This window comes from Sturnus vulgaris, chromosome 3 (assembly GCF_052056855.1).
Source record: "Sturnus vulgaris isolate bStuVul1 chromosome 3, bStuVul1.hap1, whole genome shotgun sequence".
Lineage (NCBI taxonomy): Eukaryota > Metazoa > Chordata > Aves > Passeriformes > Sturnidae > Sturnus > Sturnus vulgaris.
In genome coordinates, this window is record NC_142245.1 from 94,866,755 (window position 1) to 94,882,530 (window position 15,776).

A 15,776-nucleotide genomic window follows, 5' to 3' on the forward strand; every position below is an offset into this window, starting at 1 on the left:
TCACCTCACTCAGTCACTGAAAAAAATCCAGTCATCCAGGCCGAAGTTAGTTGTCCAATCACTTTTAGAATTACTGTGAGAAAAATAAGCAATTCTGGGGGCAATTCTTGCCCACTTTGGATGCTTATTTTACCAGGAAATGAATCATCCTATGCTTTTCTCTGTCAACTATAAAGACAAGCAAGGACAACCAGCTCAAATGAGGACATCTAATTTTGACACTTGCCATCACTAGAAGTGTTCAAGAAACAAGTGGGCCTGGCACTTGATTTATTTGACGTGGTGGTGTTCAGTCAAAGGTTGGACTTGATGACCTTGGAGGTCTTATCCAACCTTAATGATTCCATGGTACTATTAAAACCCAAAGGGATGATAAAAACTCCAGCCAAAAGCTCTGCTCCTGTGACACACTGGTTTGCACTGGGACACAACCCCTCTCCTGTCTTTTGTTACCAGTGTTCTTTGGAAAGGTGGGAGCTTCAGCTCGCCTGCTCCACATCCCCTGTGAGCTGCATGGTAAAGCAAATCTGAATGGAATTTGCCTGCAGTGATGACTGAAACCTAATTTCCAGCACCTTGATCCTTTCTGCTGAAACTACTACATAGCAGCCAGTACCAGGTTTGCCCAAGGTATCTTCATAACTCCAGACAGGAATGAAGGGCAAACCTTCTGAATTTCTGTAATTTTAAAAATTAAATTACCAGTTTGAGGCACTAGATTAGACCATGCTGTCAATCCTGTTGAAAATGCTGATATTGAAGTCAGTGGAATCTGTCCAATGCACACCAGCTCAGGATCTGGACCATTATATTAACATATTATTGACACAAACAAGAATTGCACTTACTATATACAACTTTTTAAAAAAGTTTTTCAAAATAGCACATCACTGAGACACTGCTGCCAAATAAATTAGATATAAAAAACCTATTTTTTAAAGCAGCATCTGTCCTTGACATCTCTCTGATAAACAGAATCTGCAGCACTTTTAAAAACTACTGAAATCATTAGTATGACACACAACCTCAAAATTTACGGGGGTAAGACAAAATTACTGGATGAGGTTTTTCTAAAAAAAAGAAAAAGAAAAATCTGTGTATGTGCGACAGGTTAGTCTCAATATTCAGAGTAGATCCTTTTAGGCTTCAGTTCTGTACATCCATCTGATTTTGTACAGGAAACTAACAATTAAGTGGAAATGTGACCACTAAATTTGGAAAAAGCTGGAGCCACTACAGTCTCCTTGGAGAAGAAATGTATAAAAGGAATTACTATAATCAAGTAATTCAGTGCACAAGATGTTACCTCCATATTGAGAAAACTTAGGTCTGTAGGCAGCTCCACGTTACATAAATGATAAATATGTTTTGACAGTTTAATTAATGTTAGTCTCAAAACAGAAATACAAATCAAACAAGACATCAAGATCAGAAACCGTAGACCTTTGCTAAAATTAAAAGAGATGTGGGCAACACAAACCTCATAGATTGCTGATGGACTGGTTACAAAGGGTTCTATTTTCGATCAGTTAATTAGCAAGAAATTATAGCCTAACCAGTGTCCCGTAGATGGCACAGCAAAGTGCTGACAGCTGTACTGCTCTTCTAAACAGTTCCTATGTGCCTCTAAAATACTGAAGTTGCATTAAAAACACCGTCTCAGTTTTTCAGTTACAGGAAGGAAAAATGTTCCTTTAACTATATTTCATTTTCAAAATGTATGTGTGACTTTTCAAGAATACAGACTGCATTTGTCCCATCATCAACATAGTAAGACACAGAGAGAAAAAAAGTTCCAAACAGTAAGAATCACTCTTCTTGTGCCACTCTTTTCACATTGAAATAAAACAAAAACCTGAAAATATTTTTCAGTAGAATTTCTTCTCGAACTCCCACGTACCCTTCTCACTCAGTTAAATTGATTTTCATCAGCCTCCTAAACCCCCTCATGAATATGTTATGTAGGCTTATAATTTGTTTTGTTTTTTCTATTTTCTATTCTCTTTCTTACAGTAACTATGTGTAGCTTGTAATTTTATTTAACTTACAGTAAGGAATTTTAAGATGAAGAGGATGAGAAAAACAATTTTTTTTTGTTTCTCAAAAACCCTTGAAGAAATGTTGCATAATTTTATCACTATATTATGATAATAATCTACATTAAAGAACTTAGTGATTACTAAATATTTTAAACAAATGAAATTTAATACCTTTAAACAATTAATTTAATCCACAGAGATTACAAGTCTGTACACAAACCCAGAGTGCACTTTTTTGTCAAATCCAGTAGCCATTGTACCCAAGAAGTAGATGGAGTCAGTATGAGTGTCAGAACCAGTGCTAAGAAAGCTACTTGCAAGCTCCCAGCCCTGTATTAAGGTGTAGAAAATGATGCTGCTGTGTTTTGACCTCTCAGATTTGTAAGTCAGAGCATGGTTCTCTCACTTTTCCTTGTTTTCAATGGGACCCAAATTTAACCTTTTTCATCCTATAATGCAGTCTGAATAGGTTTAACTTTTGCCCTAGATTAATGAAAGTTAGCTAGTAATACAATGCTATAATTGTAGACTATTTTAATAGACAACAGAGAGAAATAGAGATATCCAGAGCACCACTTCTTTCATAATGGGCACAAGTTATAAAGGACATATATATCCATTGGGTATAATTGGATATTAAGGTGATTGCCTTTGGTGCCTACATTTCAGATATATGTATCACGTGAGATGAACTTTTATGACTGAAATTTGTATAATTTCTTTGACTGGGGGAAGGAGACAGAGAGTGGAAATACATGTATTTTTCTGGACACAGGAATGTCCCAAAAGGTAAAGAAATGCATGTAAAATTAATGACTCATTTTTGTGTCCTTGTCCTTGTTCTCATTCTCAGAAAGCCAAGTGGTATTTTTACTCACTTCAAACTAAGTATCTTCCATAACCCTGGGTTTCCTCTAGTTGCCCTTGAGGAGTAGTAGTGTGCTGTTGGGATTACTCTGGTATTTGTGGTTTCCAGTGTGTAATTTTTAATGGACTATATACTGAGAGTGAACCTTGGCCTTACAGAAATAAGACTTTGTCAGGAACTATTAAAGTGCTATTGTTGACAATAAAACACCTCAGTGTAGGTTGAGGTTTGTTGATTCTGTACTGGTGCACAATTGGACCCATACACTGTATTCAGTCTGAGTCAAACTCACCAAAATATAGGTACCAAAGCCTTCCTTCCTAAACAACAGCTTCTTGTCTGGAATGATGCAATTCTCCTCTAGGTCCTGTGTAGATGTCTCAAATGTCTCAAATAGTGCCAGTCAATTGTCTTTGAACTAATCAGAGTTTGTTGTCATGGGGACTTGGACAACTAGATTGCACAAAAGCATCTATGTTTAGTTGACTTGACCTGAAGGCTAACCCAACACAATTCTATTAACCTGTCTGGTCAAAGGCTAATTCTGCCAGGTTATGCCCTAGGAATGTCACCAATTTTAGTGTCTTTATTTTTTCTGATACTCTGGAAAAAATTCTTTCCAGTACATTTTAAGGCTAAGTATCAGGTTCATCAATTATCTTTCTAGGGTAGATCTGAGTCTGAAAATGTTTCCTGATGTAGAAATGGATCAAATGATGTTTGTATTGCTAGCATGGTAAGGAATCTAGTTCCAGTGTGCATATCATCATTACAGCTCCTGACATATATACCTTCAACAAAACCAGGACTGAATACATGCAGAGCTTCTGAGAAGACTCATTAGAGGTTATTTTCTTTCACAGGAGGAGAAGGTAGGATCCTTCCTTCTTTTTCACTGCAAGGGAGCATGATGAACTGGTGCTTTCAGGGTTACCCATCCTGTGTGGTTCCCTCAGCTGCACAGACAAAGCCCTCTGGCAACCTCAGGGTAAACAGCTGGGCTGAGATTTACATCTGCCACTGTCAGCTTCTACCACATCAGGAAGGGTTCAAACTGAGCAGTGAATCACCTTCCTTGCACGTTATATTTTTCTGATAAATTCTTCTTTCTTTTTTTTTTTTTTTTTAACCATATAATACTGTAAAGAAAACATAGCTGAGAAAACTGTGAACAGAATAGCTTTGAAGCCAAATTCAGCCGGGGAGGCAGCATAGGTGTCCTTTTTAATAAAAAAAAGAGCCAGCTGTGCCAGCTGTCTGGCAAATCCAATGGGTTATGGAGGAATTTTGTCAAGCACAGAACAGCAGGAGCAAGAGAGAAACAGTCATTACACATTTTTAAACTAACCATAGATGGAAGGCAGTGACTTCATTTTTTATCTGTGACTCTGAATATAATCGGCACCAGGGAGAATGAAAATTATGAAAAGCTCCTGGCTTACTGCTGCTTTCATGCCTCATCAGCTTGAAGAGGCCAGGCAGCCCTGATTAGCATAGCCTTACTCCATCTCCAGGAATCCCAGAGTTGTGAACAGTTGTGACAGCCCCTTGGCCATCCAGTCAAACTCCTTGAACCAAAGTGTTTGTGTCACCTTCACCTAGACTTCCTGGGCCATTTCTACCAGGGAGAGCTGCTCTTGAACAGCAGTGTCAGCATAGGAGCAGAACTTCAATATGTTTAAAAAATTAAAGACTAATTATATTCTCCAGATACACCCAGACCAAAGAAAATTATGTGAGGGTATCCAAGTGTAGAACTGGGCTCATCATTTGTTAGGATAAGATTTATTCTCACAGTATAGGAAAACAAGTTGGCACAACATCAAAGGATTACCTCAGGATGCCCAAATGCTCCCAGACATAGATCGTGTTTCCTGCAGAGAGTTAGAGTGTCAGATAATTCCATAGGGCCCAACAATAATTAAAGAAAGTCAACATAATAAATTATGATTGAGAACACAGCCTTCTATATCTTATTTGAACTCAATGCTTTGTGTTTTTAAACATACCTGTTGTGGATTCCACTGCTAGCTATTACTTAGCAATGGCTACCAGTAAAATCCTCTCAGACTGAGCATTTATTTCTATAGAGAGAACAGAAATTGTGGAGATTTTACTTCATGCATAACTTTTCCCCCATTTGGCTGGGTTTTCCTAGCCATAGTGCATCAGATTAGTAAGATCCAAGCAGCCGCCTGGATGAAGTATCTCATATTTGAGGAAATAATCACATATCTGTTGCTCATAAATAGTTTTTCTTTTAAGAACTGAAGAGCATTTTCCCCTTAATTTTTATATTTATGCACATTTATAAAATTCCTTCTGAGATTTTTCTTCCCCAAGCTGAGCAGTCCTGACACTCATGTTTTTCTCATGAGAGGGCTGCCATATGTACTAGCACCATGGCTTTTTCCCACCTTTGATATCCTCATATGTGACAAAAAAAGCTGACAAACCTGACCAGAAAAACCTAAAAGCAATAACTAATGTTATTAGTGTTCAGATAGCAACCAGTGAATCAGTCCTTTTAGGGTTTGAAGGGGTAGCCATGCTATGGAACAGTACAATTTCTCTGTGAAGTATTGTATTCTCATCCATTTATTTTTGTAAGTACATGACTACACAATCAGTTCACTGACCATGAGATTTTTGTGGCTAAATATCAAACATGGGCTATAAAAATTCACCTTAAATAGCCCTTTATTTGAAAATAGAAAGCTGAAAATAGCTTGAAGTCAGGAAAAGGGAAACCTGCAATTCCTCAGGCATCCTGAGTAATTGTAGGAGCTGTAATTGAAAACTCCCTCATCCAAAGTGACCTTGTTTGAATTAATTGGTTTTGGAATTAGTGCTGAATAGTTCACTAAATGTGGAATTCTCTGAAGTTTACTCATTGCCAAGCAGAGTCCAGCTGACTAACAAAAGTAAAATGGCCCAAAGACAGTTCCCTACTTCTCATTTTCCCTCAGTGAAGTCTTTAGCAGGAATGAGCTTAGCTGAGCTACCTACTATGAATTAGAAAGAAGGAAGTGCATGCACAGCTGAGAGAGTCATTTAGGTTGGCAAAATCTGACAGATTGCATTATGCTACATCTTCTAGAAGAATTAAAAAAAATTTTGCATTATACTGGCAAGTTAAGGCTAGTAACTCCCCTAAATATATTCCCTAAATCGAGCATTGCTTCATGCTAAATTTTTCTCAAGATTAGCAGGAAATCCCTGAAGTGGGAGAAGTTACTTTGGACTGACATTGAACATAGGACAGAAGTCCAGGATGCCTTTATGTACCCTCACCAAGTCCCCATTGTGCTGAAGTCTGTAGCTAGGTGGATTTTTTAGTCATTAATCCATTCATTCATTCATCATTAATCCAGCCAAAAAATACTGTTGTAGCCAAGAAAACTGGGTTAGAGGAACACGTGGAGTAATTTTAAGAAACTGAAAATGATCCTCTCATTTATTCATCAGACTAAAAACCAAAGAACTTAACAGAAACCGCTTAGTCCATGCTTGTTACTGGAGAAGGATTTCTTACATCTAATTAAGTCACATCCTTAGTGTTTCTGGCTAGTTGCTTCAATTTGACTATAAAAGCAATATACACTGTGAAGATATTCCATCCTGAGCAGTGATCCAGAGAGGAAGTGTTTCTCTCAATAAAGATGAAAGTATTTCATACTTTCAGTGTATAAATAAAGTTATATTATACAATGAATATAATATCATCAGGAGAAAATATGCATGCCCCCACAACTGAAGAGATGATAAGCTGGTGTTCAAGTTGGTCAGAAGTGCAAATACCAAGTTATTCTCTCTCTCAGGGAAAGGATTTTAGCATGTTCTGCTTCACAAGAGACCATCCTAACTGCTACCTCCATTACCATTGCAATTCAGTGTTTCTGCATTCACAGTAAAATCAAACTTAAAAAACCTGTGAGGAGCCATCCTGAAATAGTCTATAACATACAGAGTGATTAATATAAAGGACTCTCTCTACACAGGAGGAAAAATAAGTTGACCTCAGACAAAGGGAGGGGGGGAGGGAGTTATTAATATATTCCAGAGGTCCTTGTTGGTTGTGTTTCCATAGAACAGCCCACTGCTGTACCTCAGTATCTGAACCACTTTCCAGTGAGAGCAGCCAGGTGCTGCAGGTGGGATAAGGTGTCACTGCAGCACTGCTCCTGACCTACTGCCCTGCATTCCCCGGCAGGACCCTGCAGCCAGGGCTCGCTGCGGGCTCAGCTGTGCTGGCACAGCCCCAACATCTCCCACAGCACCGTGGAAGGAATCTGGCCAGCTCACTGCGGGATGATGTGCTTACACAACAGGGAACCGGGCTGGAGCTACTCGGGAAAGTGACCCCGTTTTTAAGAACTCTTCCTGAAAAGTGAAGCGCTGCTTGCAGGAGCAGCAGAGCTATAAGTCAGTAGCACTTAGGATGACTACTGCATTCAGTGGCTTCCCATTCAGGAAATTACATGTTGTCTGTGATGGAGGAACGAGGTGGGAGGCAGCAGCAGCTGGAGCTGTATTTTCTCAGCTGTGCATCTGACAGCTGTGACTGGATACGGTTCAGAGACAGAAAGCATATGCTGCCATTCAGGGCTTTTAACATCAAGTATCTTTTACTGGGTTCATTATCTCCTCAAAAAATGAAATGTGATGGCTAGAAATTCCCTAACCTCAATGAAACAAGAGTCTCAGCAGGGGTCACACAGAGGCCAGGTCTGGCTTACCATGGGCCAGCAATGCTGGCTGCCTCCTTTGCACTGTCACTTGTGTCATTCATTTACACCTGGGCCAACAGGGAGTGCCCTAGGCCTTGTCACATTCTCCTTCAGAGATGGAGAAGTTCCATAAATAATTAAACTACATGGATCCATGCAGAAGTTATCTGTTCTTTAGTACCAATGTTTCATTGGTCTTTCTCTGTAAAGCTGTATGCAGTTAAGAAGAGCCCAGTACTGGTAGTTCTTTTTCCTTCTATTAGAAAATCCTGTTAGCACAGTCCATTTATAATGCCCCACATAATATTCATTATAGTTGCAACCTCCTCAAAGTTGTTAATGCAGCTAGGAATATTTTAGGAAAATGCATGCTGTAAATATATATTCTATACTTTTGTAATTGAATTCAGAGATCAAATACTACTATTTTATTTTAGGTTTGCATTTTTAGTTACAGGAATTAATTTTTAGCTAAGCCTACGTGTTATGAATCAATTGCTTTATGACAATGATAAGGGGCAGTCATGACCTATATAACTAAAATTGAACGGAATAATTAAATTGAAATGACTGTTAATTTTCTAAAAAATTTCTTTAGTTTCTTTGCCAAGAATTTGTTATATCAGAAGTAAAAAAGAAGTTAATGTAATTTTCCTAAGAATTCAGAAGACTAAATTGGAACTAAAAGCTAATGTGAAAGTCTGACCTTTCTGACATTTATTTGAATGTCAAATATCTGCCAACAGCATTTTCACATTTCAGGCAACTGCTTCTTTCACAATTTTCAGAAAGGAATGAAGTAAGATTTTTGTAAAAATTATGGTAAGGATAGGAAATGCAGCATCTCCTTCCAGAGTGACAAGGGCTGAAGAGAGAAAAATGGAAGCATTACACCTAGGATTTTAAAAACAAGAACTTGTTTGGCAATTGAAATTTCCCTTAAAAGTGAATCACATAATCATTACTCTTCTTGTAGATCAGGTAATTATTTCTGATTTTCATGTTTACCTTATAGAGAAGCTGAGGACAAACTTGCTCAGTGGCACAGAGATGACATTTTAATTACAGAATCACACTCAGAAATGCATAGAGTCCATAGGCATGGAAATAATTTTGGATCAGGAAAACACCTCAAATAATCTTTTTTCTACAGATTGTCAATATCACCTCACCACAACAAAGAAGAAAAATTACATTGTGGGTAAGAAAATCTAGCTGATAAATAATTTCTGAGATGAAGAAGTTATATGTGAAATGAAGCTTAAAAATTTCAAAAGCACAGTATTTAACCAGAAGACTACTAATCATTGCAAAATATTTTTTCATAAGTATGAAAACACTGTGATGTAAACAAACTTACTACCTAATCTTGTATTTTCACAAAAATGTTCTATTATTCAGCTTTTTCACTCTGAGGGAAATAAATTCTTTCATTGAGAATTTTGGGCTTATGTAGCATATAAACTCAAGACAGCTTAGATAAAAATAAGTCCACTTGGTAACCAAGGTAATTCTGAAAATATTCCAATTCAGTACTTTGAGTCAGACTCCAAAATAAGCATCTATTTGTGTCTTTTGCCATGGAAGGTGTCTTCATAATGATCACACAGTAATATATGATAAAGATGAAAATTAGTCTCTGGGGTAGCAATAAGATCTCATTTTATATCATGATATCTCTATTAATCAAAGAACAGAAACATCCCTGGAGGGGGCACTGTAAGCAACAATTTCTAGTCTTACACAAAGTTTTATATAACAATTAAAATACTATGCTTAATATAAAATAACATTTTATGCTACTTCTGGAATGCAAATGTACGTTATTCAACCACAACTTCCTTTCTAAGCTCCCAATGTTCTGTTATACAACAGATTTGTCAAGCAAATAATTTAAAAGTATTTTTAATGATACATTTTGAACTCATTTTACCTTTTTGTAGATGGGCAGCCTGCACTACAACATAATAGTATGTGGCAAGGACAATATCATAATTAGGAATCAGCCTTAACATATTTGGAAACGTAGAAGTGAATTTGGAACAGTTTACAAAGAATACATATTTCCTATAGATTTCATTTTAATTATTTAATGGCTCTCGGTGCAGTCTTTTCTCTACCAATACATGCTAAAATTCTAAAATGGATAAAGCTATCATCTTTGCTAAGCAGCTAATAAGAAAAAAGAAAGTTGCCCAGAAGAATGTTAAAAGATCTTAACAGTGAGTGTTGTAAGAATGAGTGCTAATGGCTACTGATGAGTAATAGCAGATGTGTGAAGCTTGCCAAAACGTTTACAATTCAGTGCATTGATACAATTGCTTACAATTTCCCTAAAAGTAATTAATTACCTTTTACATTAACTGCCTTCGAGTATTTAGACCAAGTATTTTTAATTTTACTTCTCTTTTTTTTTGGTATTTTAACACCTAAACTGTAACTAAATTAAAATTAGCACAACTAACCTCATTTAGAAGAGCCATTACTTGATAGATAAACCACATAAATTTCTAACGATATTGAAATGATACCGTTTGCACTTGCATTTTTATATTTGCACCAAGATAGCTGTATGTATGTGAAATGGAAGTCAAAAATCCAGGTCCATTACATTATGCATGCAGGATTCTTCCCAGAAGGAGCTTATTCCAAGATGTAGCCACAGTACTACAAACATGAGAATGCTGGTATCAAACATTATCCCTACACAGGGAAAACGTTTCTAGTGTCAAACATCCTTTCAGAAAACAAGCTGATATGCTTTTACATGCAGAGCAGTGGAAGGGTCACTGGAGGCTTGCTTACCTGTGGTTGACCTGATGGTTGAGGTGATGTTGGAGGATGTCAGAGCAGGAATACATTCATCATCTTGGGAATAGCCTGCCTGAATGGCACGCAAGTAACTGTGGCTTCTTGTTCGGAAACATCCAGGGAGGTCAAGGGCATCCATTGCCTGAGCTTCAACTTCACTAAACACTGATTCACACACCGATTCAAATTGTCCATTAACCTCTGCTTCACTCATCTGAATAAACAACAACAATGCATTTGATTTTTGACTTGCTTTTTGTGATCATCACGGCCTCAACATCTCAAATGGACACCTGTACATTGATGAAGAACTGTTTTAGCAAATAGTTAAAATGTAGTAATCCCTTCTGATCACATTCACATTGTTTAACTTACATCAGCTGTTTACATGTCTATATTAAATGCATCACACATGCCATACATTAATGTTACATTCAATATCTTTTGGTTGAGAAGGGACCCAAGCCAAACTCACTCCCTGCTTAACTGGGTTAGCCTTTCACTGCCATGGAAGAACCTTTTCTTCAGCAGCATTATATAAAATCTGAGACTTCTCCTGGCTGTGGAACCCTGCCTGGCAGAGCAGAGCAGCCCAGCTGTGCCTCCTGGACCCTCTAGCAGATTGTTCCCTTGGGATATTTCAGCAGCACCTCCAGCTCCCTGCAGTTCTTGGGCAGGACCCTGCATCTACCTGCTAGCCCTGCCTTGCAGGTTGGGCACGATGCAGCACTGTGCCTTTTTCAGAGGCAATTTTCATGATAAACAGGGCTTAGGCAGAGTGGCCACGCTTGGGGAACCTCTCGGTAGGTAGCTATATGTTGCTATTTTGAAGATTAGTGCTTTAATTCTACCTACAGCATTTTTGAAAGGTTCACTGAAGAGAGCCCTAACTGCCTGTAAATGTACCTGAATAATTCAATGTTATGTTTATCCAAAATCAGATAGGAACTTAACACTGGACAGATAATTGCATGACTTTCTGAAAATAATTTTTTTCTAAAAAGTGAGTGCTAGAAATCAGAATCAGTATGAATAATTTTACAAGTTAAATTTATGGCATCACTAAATGGCACATCCAGTTGATATTAATCTTCCTATACAGCTTCTACGTGCCCCTAGTGCTTTATTCATTATGGAACGAGAGTCCCATCAAATGTTTCAAATGTTTTAGGGTTTTGGTTAAGTAAATGGAAATTTTATAGAGAAGTTCTGATGATTACGAATAACTGATATTTTAATTTCATGTAAGACATTTTGGCTACTAAACTTTCTGAAAATAATTAAATTACTCTTCACAAAATCTGCTTTTAATTAAGTAGACTAATGAAATCTCAGAGAGATCAAAAAATCTTACTCTGAACTACTTTGCAATATTATAGATCAAGATATACATGGTAATTTAGTCCATAAATTCTGTAAGTCTTAGCCATTTCTTTCAAACTAAGGTTATTGACAATAGGAAATTAAAAGTTTTCAAAGTTAATAATATAAACCATGGAATTCAGCAGTCTTCTTGAGTCTACTCTTTGTCAGGTGTGAAAAGGAAGGATCTCACAACAAAAAGGCATAAAAATTATCACAATTTATACAAGCTGCTATTATGTAGATGGAACAAGAGGAAGGTGTCATGGAAAAAGAACAGAAAACAGCAAATGTTCAGAACTTGATATTTTAATACATTTGCTTTGGGTAGTATCTATTAAATGCATTTATCAGTGGTCTAGAAACAGCTGGACTGTGAGGTAGGAAGTGTGTGGTTAACACAAAGTTGCATAGGTTAGTGAACACTGAAAAAGCAAGGAACTATATGCAGCAGGTTTCATTAATCTGGCCAATTGAGCAATCTACCTGCAAATGAAATCTCTTGTGGACACCTTCCAGGTAATGCACACTGAAATGAAGAATTTTAACCACTACTGAAACCAATTAATCATCATGGACAGCTCAGTGAACATCTCTGTGCACAGACATGGTCAAAGGGGCAGAAGATGTTAGACTAGTTCTATGTGAAAACATTTTTAGGTGGCAGCTGACAGCATTTGCTTTGAATGCAGGATTTAATACACATGAAACTTTCTCAAAAGCAGAGTATTATAAAAAGACAAAATAACCAAACCAGCATAATAAAAACCAAGGCATCAGAATGATAGGAAAACGAGGGAGGTGTGAAAAAAATGATGAATGGTCTGGAAAATGACTGTTTCTAATTCTAATGTATGCAACATACGATTATATTTAGAATTACCTCATATAAATTAAGAAATTTGATTGAAGGGCATTAGTCAGGTGACTAGCCCCTCCCAGCTCTCTACAGTCAGTGGAGACTGACAAGCATTTCCAGAGGGCTCTCAGCCCACTTGGGATGTGCACTGTCCTGGAAGAAACTCTTTTGCTCCATTAACTACAGAGAAAGCTTTAGTTGTTGCCTCAGTTAAAAGCCTCAAGTTAGAGGAGTTGAGTCTAGGCCTGAAGAGCCATGCAACACAAATCGAATATGAATGAATATGAACTTGCTTTAAAAAGATTTCTCTTTCAACATAACCATTTGTATGTATACCCTGAGGTGGATCACTAAATGGTCAAAGAAATATTAAGTACCATGTCTGAGAAGAGGACAGGGCCCATCTGTCATGAAATAACACAGGGAAGAAAAGTCAGGACCAATAAACATTAGAAACATTGGGAATTTTATGTAAAGTCCTCTGCTAAACAGAACATGCACATAATTCTTATGGCTTATTACACTCCAGGTGTGATTCAGACCTCACTTCACCATGAGTTAGTACTAACTAACAGACATAAAACTGGTAGGGAGGAAGACTGTAGCTTTTCAGGAGTCCTCATACATAGAATAGTGGATAGGACTTATTCTTTCACCCAAGAAAGGTGAGTGACTTGATTTAGGATGAATAATTACTCCTTTGGAGCATAATTTTTTTCAATCTATATCTTAATCTGGCAACCCACATTTACTGAAATCAGAGCAGGTATTTTCAGATGATGAGTATTGTAGGAGTGTACTCCTCATGCTCAGTCTGAATCTTGTTAACATTTAAATATTTAATATGGACTGAAAATAAAAATACCAGTATTTATATTTTTAATGAAAAATAAATAGAAAAATCATGTTTGATAGTCTCTCTTTCCTCTAGCATTCATTATTTTTCTTGAAATTGAGTTACATTCCTTAGAGCTGAATTACTTCCACAATTCACAACCTCAGTTTGATATTAATTTCAAAAATTAAATACAAAAATGCAAAAAAACTAAATCCGTCCACTAGTTGCAACTCTCACATCTGCAGTTAACCTACAAAAAAATTATAACAAGAATTTCCCACCTGACTAACACAGCTGGCCTGACTGAGCGTGCTCACTGCTCTCATATAGCTCTGATTCCTTGAGCGAAACTTTGGGGAATTGTAGTTTGCAGAGGGATCCAGGTTGTGACCCCCAGGCACGTCACTTGCAGTTTGAAGGTAGCTCTGACTACAAAGGAAAGAGGAAGAAAAAAAAGGAAAGGGTGTAAAACTACAGATGGAATCAATTAGGACACTAAAGACAGTAATTTGTATGAAACACACAAACCCACTCCCCGGGTCCAAATCTTGGTCTTTATAAAACATCACAGATCTGTTGTAGCCAAATGTCTTAGCACAAGCAGGCAATCTGTCTGTGGCTCTGCTACCTAGATGGTATGACATTTTTTTGCTCTATTGAAACACCATCAATCCTCCTGGCTATTAATGTTGAACTTTACTAAAAGACAATGTCTAGGTCAACAGGAACAAAAAACAGCTAAAACACAAACCAAAGTAACTTAAAAATCTTTCTTCATCGATAAAATCTGCTACCTGTAATCCAGTTTTCATCAGGGTTTTAGGCATCAAGAGCCCTTTTATCATCAAAGAATTGATATAGTTCTACAAAAGATTAAAATATCCTGTGTTCAGCTAAAAAAATAAATTAATAAGGTGCTCAGAGCAACTGCATGAAGCTCTAGAAATTTTTTTATTACAACACATTTCCCATTTTGCAGGACTGGGAACATCACACCACACTGAGCCCTCTTCAGTATTTTTTCACACCAAGAGTATGCTAGTCTTCATGTTTTGTTCTAAATGTATTGATTAACATTCTAGGAAAATAAATAAATCTGAGAAAAGTGCAGTACTTTGCCTTGAATACAAAAATTAAACTCTGGTACACCAGAGTTCTCAGAACCTCTGTAAATCAGATTTTAGACTTTTCCCCTGAACATCAGTGCAGAAATGAATTAATGTCCCAGACGATATTCGGTTTCATGCAGTAAACAGGTAGATTTTATATTTATTCTTTAAAGGTAGCTTGAGCAAAAACAGTTTCTGGGAAAGTAGATTTGTGCCATTTGAATGCCTAATATTGGCCATACAGTCACTTCATGCTGAGCTGGCAGAGTTGGTCAGTTCAGCAGTGTCTGTGACTTGTGCCTGGGCTGTTGGAAATTTCCCTGTGAAGTTTCCTCTCTGAAGAACCAGACCACCCAGTGAGTGAAAAAGCCACAGGTTCGACTCCTGCCACAAGACAAAGCACAAACCAGGGTTTTGTTTCTCAGATCATATGTATTAAACATTGAGCATGACCACAGGCTGGTGCTTGAGGAAGAACTCAGCCTTCCTCATGGAGCAGACGCACAACCTCAGTTTGGATGCAATCCCTGAAGAGTGCTCTGGGAGGAATCTCAAACATGTTATCGTGGCTTTGCCTAGAAAAGCAGAGTACTGAGATCCATCTCCCCGTGTGGCCATGTCCTTTGATGTCTGATGTGTGATGATCCAGTATTCCCTCACACCACCAGCTGCAAGAGCAGATGGGATTTAGAGATCCTTATTCTTGGGAGGTCTGTTCTCAGGCATTTCCATGTGCTCTCCCATCTCAGGGTCAACACAGACACAGCCTTGCTTCCCCGGTGCATCTGCCTTAGACTCACAGAATCATTTACTTTGGAAAAGGCCCCTGAGATCATTGAATGCAATTGTTAACTGAATGTTGCCAAGTCCACTGCTAAACCATGTCCCTAAGTACCACATCTACATGTCCTTTAAATACCCCCAGGGATGGTGACTCAACCATTTCCCTGGGCAGCCTGTTCCAATGCCTTATAAGCATTTAAATGAAGAATTTTTCCCTAATAAATTTGCTGGAGTGTATCCAAAGAAAAGCATCAGAGCTGGTGAAGCAAGAAAAAAGGATGCATTTTTTTTTCATCTTTGTTCAAGGCAGGCATTCTTTCAAAGTCTTTAGAAATTTCCCTGGAGAAAAAAACAATTAATTTCTTCCTGTCTATTCT

The 15,776-nt window shown here is 37.6% G+C and overlaps 1 protein-coding gene across 30 annotated transcripts in view; it reads right to left on the minus strand.

The window, feature by feature from the left end:
* Window positions 1-15,776, minus strand: part of DLGAP2 (DLG associated protein 2) — a 454,715-nt gene that overhangs the window by 42,378 nt on the left and 396,561 nt on the right. For all 30 annotated transcript variants that reach the window (XM_088162316.1, XM_088162319.1, XM_088162314.1 and 27 more), the window contains 2 exons: window positions 13,789-13,936; window positions 10,443-10,662 (listed from right to left, as the gene is read on the minus strand). In XM_088162316.1, coding sequence (XP_088018442.1) covers window positions 10,443-10,662; window positions 13,789-13,936 — 368 coding nt within the window. The remainder of the gene's footprint in view (window positions 1-10,442; window positions 10,663-13,788; window positions 13,937-15,776) is intronic.